Source organism: Engystomops pustulosus, chromosome 3, assembly GCF_040894005.1.
Source record: "Engystomops pustulosus chromosome 3, aEngPut4.maternal, whole genome shotgun sequence".
In the NCBI taxonomy this organism is placed as follows: domain Eukaryota; kingdom Metazoa; phylum Chordata; class Amphibia; order Anura; family Leptodactylidae; genus Engystomops; species Engystomops pustulosus.
In genome coordinates, this window is record NC_092413.1 from 23,392,210 (window position 1) to 23,405,237 (window position 13,028).

The window sequence follows — 13,028 nt, forward strand, 5'->3', positions numbered from 1 at the left end:
TCAAATACACCTCTCAATCTGTGCAATGCCGGGACATACGATCCGGGGCATGCAACTTCTCGTAAAGATCAATGGATTTGTTGTACAGTCATTGTCAGATAGTCCAGGTTTATGTTGAAATCTTAGATGTTAACAACCTTAAAGGGGTCCTACATGATCAGTTATACTTATATCATGGCCCTCCGGTGGTTAAAACTAATACCTACCTCAGTCCTCACCTCCGGTCCAGCAAGGGGCTTCTCATCACCGTCAGTCTTTGTTGGTCGGAGAGGCTAGGTGGCACTCAGTGCCTTCTCTGTGAGCACCCAGGCTATCACCCCAGCACAGAGTTAGCCAGGCAGAACTCAAGGTCTCCTCCTGCAGTCTGAGCAAGCCCTGGATGTTTGAGACTAGTGGAGGAGCGAGAAGTTGTAGACAGAGCTGGATTAATATTGGAGCTTTTCATCCGGGCCCCACAATTGTGTTGAGGTTGAGCCTGGAGTGACTGTAGATACACAAAATTTCTCCAGTTTCTTTCTACTGTATCGGCGTCTACAAGACGCCAATATGATTGAAAGATCAGAGCAGAGCAACAGTTACTGCTGAAATTGCCAATTTGGCACTTTGCATAAATAAATAAGAGGGTTTCAGTTGTAGTTTGCGCATTCTGGTATAGAGGATAGGCAATGACGACACATTGAAAGAGTGAACAAGCTTCAGTCTATGGCTGCGGCCTGCATTAGTTAGCAGCCGGTGTGATTTCTCCATGTGACGTCACATCTGAGCGTCCCTATACCAATAAGGACCGCGAGTAATGTGAAGACTGGTGCTAGAGCGGAGGTAAGGACCAGGGTCGACTCCAGGATTCAGTAGGCCCCTGGGCGACAGAGCCTCAGGGGGCCCCTTTGCAATGAACTCGTGTTGCGGCGTTAAAAATTCATAAACTAAAACAGTCTCCTGTTCCCTAAAATATTCCCTAGTTTATCATAGCAATCAGCCCCGTCATGGGTATTTTATATAAGGACCAAGGTAAGTATCAACACCTGAGATCATAAATATAAAAATTTTTGAACCCGGGTAACAACTTCAAGGATAAACCCTATTTTGATCTTTCAGGACCTTGCCATAATTTGTCAACCATCATTTTTAACATTTTTGGCAAAGTTTTAGTATATGATGAGGAAAAAGCCATTTTGTTTATTATTTTTTATTTTTTTATACCGTGGACTTTGTGCCGGATTTCTAAATATTTTAACAAATTTTAACACTCAATAGGGCAACGTTTTTTTAAAAAAAAATACACTGTATTCCAATTTATTATTCCATTAAAAGAGGAGCTTTCATCTACCTCTACCTGCAGCTCCACTGCCAATAGTTTCAGTACCAGATATGCTAATTAGGGAAGTGGGCAGTCCTGAGCTGGAGCAGACACCCCGGGATCTATAGATACTTTTTTGCAGCTGATTTTATGCTCTAGCCAATTGACATTGGTCTCAGAGGGGAACATTTTCCGTCAAGAATTTCATGCCTTCTGCCCTACACTATCGGTGAGTAACACGTGTTTAGTGGGGGAGGGGGAAAACCTAACTAATTTAGACAACAGAAAGTCGGAAATCGTGAGGTCCTAGGATTCTGCAGATAATGCTCCAATCAATGGCCCGAAAATTCTAAATTTATTGGGCTTAATGAAAACTTCCTCTTTATCACACGATAAGTTATAATTTAATGACACTTAGAACCTGAGCGGAACCCATTATACTACATATAATTTGTCAGTAATTTGTTCCTATCTTCTGATACTTCCGCTTTTGTTTTTATGCCCAAAAAATAATCAATACCCATAATGCATCTTATCACTTCCTTCTACACCCAGAGAGCACAAAACGTGAGATAACAGCAGTCGTCTACCTGTATATGACCCCATGCTGATGAAGGAACATGAGGGCGGAGGTTACTTCTGCAGCATAAAACCGCGATCGTGGCTCATCAAATTTTCGTGAACGCTGGATCTGGAACATCAAGTCTCCACCATTTACATATTCCATCACGAAAAATAGACGATCCTATGAGAGAAAAAAATATGTATATTTTTGACATCCATATACAACTTTTTGGTTCATGTTTACAAATAGTCTCAAACTTTCTGCACTGATTTTTTAGGCAACTTTATTATGGAAGTTTTTGCTCTTTTCATGCACCCCGTGATGGTCGGGCCAAGTGGGAACAATTTTACTGGTGGGGGAGGCAGAATAGTGGGGGTCTGACATCTGGTACCCCAACCAGTCAGCACTTAGAAGAGCTCTCCAGTGACTGCAGCTTCACAAGACTGTGATCACGTCCATGGATCAAGTCAGATGGACACTTTCCAGATCAGAGCTAGTGATTGTAGCTGAGCTGCAATACCAAGCACAGCCTCTATAAAATGTATGGGGCTAAGCTGTATAGACAATGAAGAAGCAACAGGGCTTGTCCATAGTTGCAGCCTTTCTAAACTGATGATCTGTGTACCAACTGATCAATAGTTGATCAACAGAGATGAGCGGACCCAACTTTCCCATTTGGGTGTAGCTGACCTGGGAGTATTTCTGAATTTGGCAGCCGAACAGCAAATCTGGTGAATTGATGCAACTTAGCATCTAGCCATGGCTAAGACTAGACATGCAGAAACTAGCCATGGCTATGATTGGCCAGGGAGACTAGATATGCAGCAACTAGCCATGGCTATGATTGGCCAGGAAGACTAGATATGCAGCAACTAGCCATGGCTATGATTGGCCGGGGGGACAAGATATTCAGCAACTAGCCATGGCTTCGATTGGCCAGGGACTAGACACGCAGTAACTAGCCATGGCTTTGATTGGCCAGGGGGACTAGATATTCAGCAACTAGCCATGGCCATGATTGGCCAGAAAGACTACATATGCAACAACTAGCCATGGCCATGATTGGCCAGAAGGACTTGACATGCAACAACTAGCCATGGCTATGATTGGCCAGAAAGACTACATATGCAACAACTAGCCATGGCCATGATTGGCCAGAAGGACTTGACATGCAACAACTAGCCATGGCTATGATAGGCCAGGAGCTTCAATGTGGTGCACTGGCTGTTTGGCCGCTAACTGAGCAATACGTCCAAACCAGAACCCCAAACAGGAACGTCGGGTCTGCTCATCTTTATTGATCAATTAAAAAAACATACTGGAATACCCCTTTAAGAACAGCATAGTATAAATATTGAATACATAATTATGTGGTGTTTTTGTTGTTATGACTTTGCTCCACATTTGTTGTCATAATAGTTATCCAGGTCACTAGTTCTTAAAATCTGCTCAAGGTAAATTCTCCAGGTTTTATCGTCTCCAAGTCTGGAATACAAATGGACCGTGTCGGTGTTAGAGCTGCGAGTACTGGATCAAACGGGTGACGGAGAGGACTACAGGTCAGAAAAACCATGTACAAAGGTCGATGTATCCAAGAATATCTTCGATATTGTGAACTTTGATATCATCATAAGTACAGACATCAAAAGAATTTATACACATGGTATATATTGGATTGTTGTAATTTAACTTCTTTGTTGCAAGTCCTACAAAAAAAAGCCTCCACCAACCCAACCATAACTGTAGCCAAATCCTACATCTCTGCTCCACACTATTCCACAATAATTCTAACCCCAAATCCTGGACCAAAGACTTGATACCGGTTTCTCAAAGGGATTTCTTGAAGAACCCCTCATGAACAACTAGGGGTAAATTACTTAAAAGGAATCTGTCAGCAGTTCTGACCATGCAAAGAGTTGTTAGTAGCAGCAGAACTGTGAAAAGTTATGTTATAGTCCAGCTCTGCAGCTCTTGTAAGTGCTCTGGGTGGGTCTTTCTGCCTGAAGAGCTTTCTGCTCCAAAGCCCCTCCCCTCTGCTAAGAATAGGAGCTGTATCAGGATTCTGGTTGGATACTTACAGCAGCCACTCATAGGGGAGGGATGGGAAACAGTTTATTGCAAAGAGCAAAAAGCTCTTCAGTCTTATGATCCGCACAGAGCATGTGCAAGAGCTGCAAACCCAGATTAAAAGGTCACTTTTTACAGTGCTGCTGCTACTTACTACACGTGCAGAGTTATGGTTATACAGCTTTCTACAGCCTATATCTAACAATTTATTGTATTCAAAACTGATAATAAATTCCCTTTAACAATTTATTGAGAAGGGTATCTTCACTAAACCTCCCTGAGGAAGGGTAGGAAATGTCCTTTCTCGAATTCCCTCTTTTATATGAAATCTTACCACTATAAAAAAAAATCTCCCCCAAAGTCAGGCAAATATGACTCTTCTCATCCCATTTTAAATGAGATGAGTCAAGTTTAGTAGTTGATAGGGTAGTGTCAATTGAATAAGCACTCAGTATAGTAAATTGAAATGTATCAACCTGTTTATTGTAGTGATTGCTACATTTTTCTGATCATGTCCTAATAAACTTTCCCGGATTTTATTGGACTAACTAGCCGTGGTCCTAGGGCAGTGATGGCGAACCTTTTAGAGACCCGGTGCCGGAACAACAACAAAAATCACTGATTTATTGTGAAGTGCCAGCACGGCAATTTAAGCAGTAATTTATTGCTACCTGTTCTACCACAACATACAATCATATCGGCCTCTTGAGGACAACAAAACAGTTGAAAGAAGAAGGGCAAATTTGGACTAATGTAGCATCTTGGTATGGTCCACCTGTACAGGAAGAAACATGGGGCCTAGAGGAGCTCAGAAGATAATCTGCCCCTTAACACATGTTCTCCTTCCCAAGCAATCAAGAATAGCACTGAGCAGCATTTCCGGCCTGCGACTGCCGGATGATTCTTTTAATTCTTTGTCGAGTGCTATGTTGATGGCTTGGGTGCCCAAAAAGAGCGCTCCGAGTGCCACCTCCGGCACCCGTGCCATAGGTTCGCCACCACTGCCCTAGGGAATACCCCTGACACTGCCCGATTGCTAAGTCAATGATACACACTAGGAAAATGCCCATTTCAGTGCTCACCTTTGTGATGGAGGATAAAAAAAACTATAGATACACAGAGAAAAAAATTATGAATAGTTGTGCACCAGAATTAATGCACGTTTCTTAAGCAAATTTTCACAACTTTTTGAGGGTGTTGTGCAACTTTTTTAAAAGTAGCTTTTTCCATACCTGGAACTTGAAGCAACTATTTTACAAAATCTGTAACAAGGTGCCAGCTTCAATGTATTAGTCTCCTCATCTAAGATAGTGCTCGGGGGCCAGACTATCATCTAAGACTCTAAGACACTACCTGATAGTCCGGCCCCCGAGGATCCCGCACCCCCAACATCTACAGTTGTCATCTGAAATCCAATGAACAATACAAAACCATTTGCTATTTTTTTATGGTCCTACGTCCTGATATGAAAACCTTTAACTATAGGATGGGAAAGATTTTTCGGAAAATCTGTAACTCAAACAAGTAGCGTCTATTTATTCTCCCAAGACTGAAGCGTCCTTCATGAGTAAACACGTGGAAGAGGAAGTTCAAAGCTGACAACTGTTCCCATGCTTTAGCAGACTTGTGCAATTACATAAAATACCAAGCGATGCCAACACCGAGAAGCAATAACAGCTCAAAGAAAACAACACTTAGCTCCCTGGCGCGATTTGTACAATCTTGGCAAGATATAAGACCACATGCTTTAGTCATAGTCATTCAAATACCGTGTCTTGTGTTTCATTTCTGTGACATGATAAATCCTCCCGTAAGGACTAAAAATATTTCAAGTGCCCATTCACCTTTGGTGACCTTAACATATAAATCTGAGAATTACATTGCCCCCCCTAATACACTTAGTAATGACCCCGCCCCCGAGGAGCAACTGATCAGAATTTCTATAAACTAGTTCTACAAATGATCAGAACACAGCGGTTATAGGTATGTTCCCTTAAGAAGTTGTGTCCTTCCTTACTTTTCGTAAGTATTGTGAGAGGGGTTATGGCGATGATCAGCCAGTTTGGAAGTGGAAATGCAACTGTATTGGTTGTCAACTTTGAATAAATTAGTGCAAAACAACAGAATTGGATGGGTACTATGAGGAATTTATTTACTGTCAATTTTTGGTATTTTTCCTAGCCAAAAATTTTGAGGGCTGCATATATGCTAATCTATTAAAAAATAACATGAAAGGGACTATGGTCCCTCACTAGTCCCTGTTCACACTTCAGAATTAATGACATTACCCTAGGACTGGGCACAACAGTTACGTGCAGAACATACTAGTAAAAAAAGTAAAAATAAGTTCTCTATTTTTTGTGGGAGATGGGGGCTACCTTAAAATCCCAGCATTAATGTACCGTAATTTCAATGTTTTCTATGCACCACAATGAAACTGACCAGTTCTCCTTATAACCTGCAACTTTTTCACCTTTTTCAGAAAAACGTATCGACTCTAGAAGGATGAGATATCGCCATCGAGCCTACAGTTCACACCTGGCATCACAATGGATTCTGGTTCATAGATCAGCAGTGTAAAAGTTAGGCCATAGATAGTTTATGAAAACCCTATAACTATAACAATTCTTATTGGGTAAAACTGGAGGATCATTTTGGATCACGTCAGCAATCTTTAAAATTTTGGCTCAGTAGTTGGATGAAAAATGTTTTATCCACGCATAATGAGGGAGATTTATCAGAAGTTTTTATGGTACAACTATTCTAGATGCCCATGGAAACCAATCAGAGCTCATCTTTCATTTTATAAACAGCTGTGAAAAAAACGAAAGCCGAGCTCTGATTGGTAGGGCTACTAGAACAGTTCTGCTTTCAGACACTTCTGATAAATCTCCCCAAGAATCTTTTCTTGAAACCAGTACAGGCAGTTACGTACAAGATAGGTTCCATAGGTTTGTTCTTAATTTGAATTTGTATGTAAGTCGAAACTGTATATTGTAAATCCAGACAAAAGGTTTTTTTTGCCCCCAGTGACAATTGGAGTCTCAAAATTTTTTGCTTTAATGGGACCAAGGATTATCAAATAAGCTTCATTACAGACACCTTACAGCTGATCAGTGCAGAGAGGTCACAGTGGCCAGAGGTTGGTTTGTAACTAGGGGTCGTCTGTAAGTCGGTTGCTCTTCAGTAGGGGACCGCATGTATATCAAAATGTTTCCCAGGAAGATGGTTGGCAAGGGTCAATGGCTGTCATAGCCAATGTAGAGTTTTGCATAGCACTGTGTAAAATAGGATTGTTTACCAAGCCTCCACATAGTCTACAGAGAGGGAAGGGGGAGAAAGAAGGTCTCCACCAACAAGCATAGGAAGAACTGAAAATAATATAGAGAGCCTGTAGAGGGCAAAGAGCCTGTAGAGGGCCAGAAAGCCCCGTGTGTGTATATAAAAGTTTCCTGAAAGGTAAGGTACCCAAATAATTTAGAAAGATGCTCAAATTCTGTTATTTCCTATCCCCCACTTCTTTTGACGAACCTTTAAAAGTTTATTTGTCAACAGCGGATATAACGGGCCAATGACAAAGGCACATCCCAAGGTGAATGGGATTTAGCATCTGTCCCCGGCGCTATTATCAGTAACACAATGGGGGTCATTTACTAAGGGCCCGATACGCGTTTTCCCAACGTGTTACCCGAATATTTCCGATTTGCGCTGATTTTCCCAGAATTGTTGCGTGTTTTTGCACGCGATCGGATTGTGGCGCATCGGCGCCGGCGTGCACACGACGGAAATCGGGTGGCGTTGCCGAACGAAAACCCGACGGATTCCGAGAAACCGCCGCATTTAAAAAAAAGTATCACTGGACACGCGCTTACCTTCACTCGGCCCGGCTTGGTGAACTCCAGTGCATTCAGCGCAGCAGCAACACCTGGTGGACGTTGGAGGAACTGCCTTAGTGAATCGCCGGAAGACCCGAATCCACCGCAGAGAATGCGCCGCTGGATCGTGAATGGACCGGGTAAGTAAATCTGCCCCAATGAGGTCCAAATTGGAAATATTCGGGTAACACGTCGGGAAAACGCGAATCGGGCTCTTAGTAAATGACCCCCCATGTGTCCACATGATGACTGACAGCTCTGATGTATCAGCTATACAGTGGGTTACGGTTTGTTATTCTTGCTTCATGTGCTCATTATTACAGTCAGAAAGCAAACGGATCCCTTTATCCTGATCCTGTAACTAAACATTGGTGGTTTCAAACAGCTTTTCAGCGCTTCTGAATGAGCGCCAGAGTTGTCAGCTCTTCTACAGTACGAGCCAGCAGGGACACTACACCCCAGGCACAGGTGTAACCACTTCACCTTTTGTCCCCATCACCTTGTTTTACCTGTTTAACAAAGGAGTCCTTTGGCTGAACCCAATATCCCAAGTACCACCTACCATAGACCAAGCTCCTGTTTTTATATTAAAAAAGTTATTTATTTAGAATTGTAATTAAAAAAATGTGATTTATTCATAGTTGTCCTAGTCCCTTGCTGTGGTCCCTGTCCTGCTTTACAATCTATGGCACCTATAGAAGTCTATATGGACCTGATAAGATCAGGGTATTAGCTTTATAGAGTTATAGGGGTTATCCACTTGATTGATATTGTTTGTGTAATTGATACTGTTATAAAATTTTCCAATATACTTTCTGTATCAATTCTAGATCTCTGCTTGCTGTCATTCAACACAAAGCTTTATTGTTTAATTCCTGTGGCCATAAACCGGTCTCTAGTCATGTGATGTCACACAGGTGCATGGCTCGTTATATCCCTGGTCATGTGATGTCACACAGGTGCATGGCTCGTTATATCCCTGGTCATGTGATGTCACACAGGTGCACGGCTTGTTATATCCCTGGTCATGTGATGTCACACAGATGCACAGCTCGTTATATCCCTGCTCATTTGATGTCACACAGGTGCATTTCTCCTTATAATCCTAATAGTTGCATGGCTTGTTATATACCTTAGCATGTGATGTCACACAGGTGCATGGCTCATTATATCCCGGGTCATGTGATGTCACACAGGTGCATGGCTCATTATATCCCTGGTCATGTTATGTCACACAGGTGCATGGCTCGTTACATCCCTGGTCATGTGATGTCACACAGGTGCATGGCTCGTTATATCCCTGGTCATGTGATGTCACACAGGTGCACGGCTTGTTATATCCCTGGTCATGTGATGTCACACAGATGCACAGCTCGTTATATCCCTGCTCATTTGATGTCACACAGGTGCATTTCTCCTTATAATCCTGGCCATTTCATGTCACATAGTTGCATGGCTTGTTATATACCTTAGCATGTGATGTCACACAGGTGCATGGCTCATTATATCCCGGGTCATGTGATGTCACACAGGTGCATGGCTCATTATATCCCTGGTCATGTTATGTCACACAGGTGCATGGCTCGTTACATCCCTGGTCATGTGATGTCACACAGGTGCATGGCTCGTTATATCCCTGGTCATGTGATGTCACACAGGTGCACGGCTTGTTATATCCCTGGTCATGTGATGTCACACAGATGCACAGCTCGTTATATCCCTGCTCATTTGATGTCACACAGGTGCATTTCTCCTTATAATCCTGGCCATTTCATGTCACATAGTTGCATGGCTTGTTATATACCTTAGCATGAGATGTCACACAGGTGCATGGCTCATTATATCCCGGGTCATGTAATGTCATACAGGTGCACAACTTGTTATATTACAGAGAGTAATCAGAGCTGTGCCCCTGTGTGACATCACATGACCCGGGATATAATGAGCCATGCACCTGTGTGACATCACATGCTAAGGTATATAACAAGCCATGCAACTATGTGACATGAAATGGCCAGGATTATAAGGAGAAATGCACCTGTGTGACATCACATGACCCGGGATATAATGAGCCATGCACCTGTGTGACATCACATGCTAAGGTATATAACAAGCCATGCAACTATGTGACATGAAATGGCCAGGATTATAAGGAGAAATGCACCTGTGTGACATCACATGACCGGGGACCAGTTTCTATCCACAGGAAGCATAATACGGCAGCTTCCTAAAGAAGGACAGCAAGCAGAGATCTAGAAAACCATAATGAATTGTATAACTTTTAATTACAATATCAATAATTTGCTTAAAGTGGACAACCCCTTTAATCTTAGGGGTGTATTTATCCATAATACAATACTCGCAGTTGCTTGGGGTTCAATACATCAGGGACCCCTCACAGTGATGGGATGCGTCTGAATGTCCTGGATACGTTTGTCCCACCCAAAAATGGTTCAGGGAACCTGGAATGAGCAGGATGTTGACCATCCTGCCGAAACTTTTTGGTGTCCACAATAGGGGAACCCTTATATATAGCTCAAGTCCCCAGAAATGCCTTGATCAGCAGAACTGAGAACCATAGCCCATGTTAGTGACTTAGTATTGACAACATCCGGCATTGACCCATTAGATAAAATCTCGACTGATGCTCAATTTCCTCTGATAGCCAATGCTGAAAATTGGCAATAAAAGCCCCCTATGGGGGAGTGCAGGCCCTCATTCAGCCGATTGTGGGGGTCCCAGTAGCCGGACATCAAGAGATCAGATATTCATCCTCGATCCTGTGGCTAGAGCATAAATATCATTTATGGGAAAACCGATGTGAAATCCGTTCCGATACATCCAACATGTCCATAGAGTCTTATAGGCCCAAAAGATACCACAAAAGTTTTCTATGGTCATTTGTAAAAAAAAAAACAAAACAGCCGCAATACCAGGAGCAGCCTATGGACAGAAGTGGCGCTGTCTTCAGAACACGCGGACGTCTTTTATCCTCCATGTCCCCCAGTAATGGTTGGGATAATGGGAGGATGTGGCCGTCTCTGCAGAGATTGATGAGTGATCTCATTAGCCGGGGAGGACACCGCGTCCTGCCAGCTTCATCTGTTTACATGAACATGAACCATATCCGAGTTTTTGTTGTTTATAAGCGGCAAGACGGCACAGCCGATAGAAACACAATGACGGAGACATCGGCTTTGATGTTTTGGGTTGGGAAAGATGTTGATGAAACCCGGTGACACTTATCAGGGTTCCCTGTAATTAAATTATTTAGATTAAGAGATAGGACATAAACACGTGTGACCACAACAAACTCTGCAGCCGTGTACATACTATACATACATAATATATGTACATAATATACATACATTCTATACGTACATAATATTCATACATAATATACTTACATACTATACATACACATTCACTTGCGTACTGTACATACATACTATAATTACATACTATACATACATAATATACATACTATACATACTGTCTATACATACATACTGTAATTATTTACATACAATACATACATTCTATACATACATAATATACATACTGTACTTACATACTTTACATACATAATATACAAACATACTGTACCTACATACATACATTTTCTACATACATGATATACATACTATACCTACATTCTATACATACATAATGTACATGAATACTATATTTACATATTATACATACATATTGTTCATAAATATATATATATATATATATATATATATATATTACATAAATACAATACATACATACTTTACTTACATACCGTATATACAGTACTACACTCAAATACTACACATAGATATAGTACTCATATACTATGCATAGAAACTGTACACACATATTACATTTACAAACTGTATATACCGTACATACCATACTTAAAGGAAATTTACCATCAAAATCCATCATAATAAAGCAGGGACATTTCCTCATAGATCCAGCACCGACTGCGCTAATCTTCTCATATTTGTTATCCATGGCCTCCTTCATTCTAAAATCTACTTTTATAATTATGCTAAGGATCCTGCAGGGCTCTGTGGGGGGCGTTATCAGAGCCTCTCTGTGCTGCAAATACACAGGCTGTTACACTGTGCAGAACACTCCCACTGTGTGCTGAAAGTGGGGAAGTGCTGATGTAGCAGAGGGGACAGTGGAAGAGGTTATCCTATACTGTGAAGCTACAGCAGGAGGGGCTCGGGTAAAGATCCCCCAGAGTCCTTCTGAATCATCAGCATACCACAGTCACAGTGCCTGAATCTATGGCTAAGTGCCATTAGTTTACCATGATGGATTTTGATGGTAGATTTCCTTTAAATACTGTACATACATATAGACGCACATGGACAATCACTACTTTAGTGCCTAGAGTCACTCTCTAGCTGTAAACTTCCGGCATGGGGGTCTCTTCTGGAATGGTGGGACCCCTGCAGGATATTGAAAGCCATAGACACATCCTATATGCATATTACTTCCACTTTTTCCCCCACTTTTCTGCTTCCAGAACATGGATCCTAATCCCTAGATAAGTCATGACAGCTGAGGATGCACCTCCTGTGTGTCAGCATATCAAATAGGAAGCAGAGACCTGCAGGACCTTAATGTTGTATCGGGGAATCGGTGGAGGTGAGGATCACTTCTGAGTAATAACCGGGCAAAGCAGCTCACCAAAGGGATCAAAGACCAGCCGAGGATGCACCTCCTGTGTGTCAGCATCAAGCAGGAAGCAGAGACCTGCAGGAACTTAATGTTGTATCGGGGAATCAGTGGAGGTGAGGATCATTGTTCACAGCTTTGTATGCTGCAGATTCCCTGTAAAAAATGTTTAAAGGACATATACCACCAGGATGAAGGATTGTAAACCAAGCACACTGACATGCTGGTGTCCCCTCTGGCAGGATCTGCTCTTCGTTTAGTGTCTAATACCCTTGTTTTTACAAAAAAATGCATAAAAATTATGCAAATGAGCCTGAGGGGCTCTAAGTTCAGTTAACAGCTATAAAGCCTGGAGCCCCTAAGGCTCATTTGCATAATTCTTAAAGCCTTTTTTAGTAAAAACCAGGGCATAAGAAGCTTAAATAAGCACAGAGGGGGCACAGACCAGTATGTAAGCGTGCTTGGTTTACAAACCTTCATCCTGGTGGTAGATTTCCTTTAACTAGGCCAAGACTTCTTTTACATCCACACGAGGCTGATCTCTCCA

The 13,028-nt window shown here is 42.0% G+C and overlaps 1 protein-coding gene across 1 annotated transcript in view; it reads right to left on the reverse strand.

The window, feature by feature from the left end:
- PRKCE (protein kinase C epsilon) overlaps positions 1 to 13,028 on the reverse strand; it is a 279,710-nt gene that overhangs the window by 51,456 nt on the left and 215,226 nt on the right. Inside the window, exon 11 of the mRNA XM_072140293.1 lies at positions 1,888 to 2,042. Coding sequence (XP_071996394.1) covers positions 1,888 to 2,042 — 155 coding nt within the window. The remainder of the gene's footprint in view (positions 1 to 1,887; positions 2,043 to 13,028) is intronic.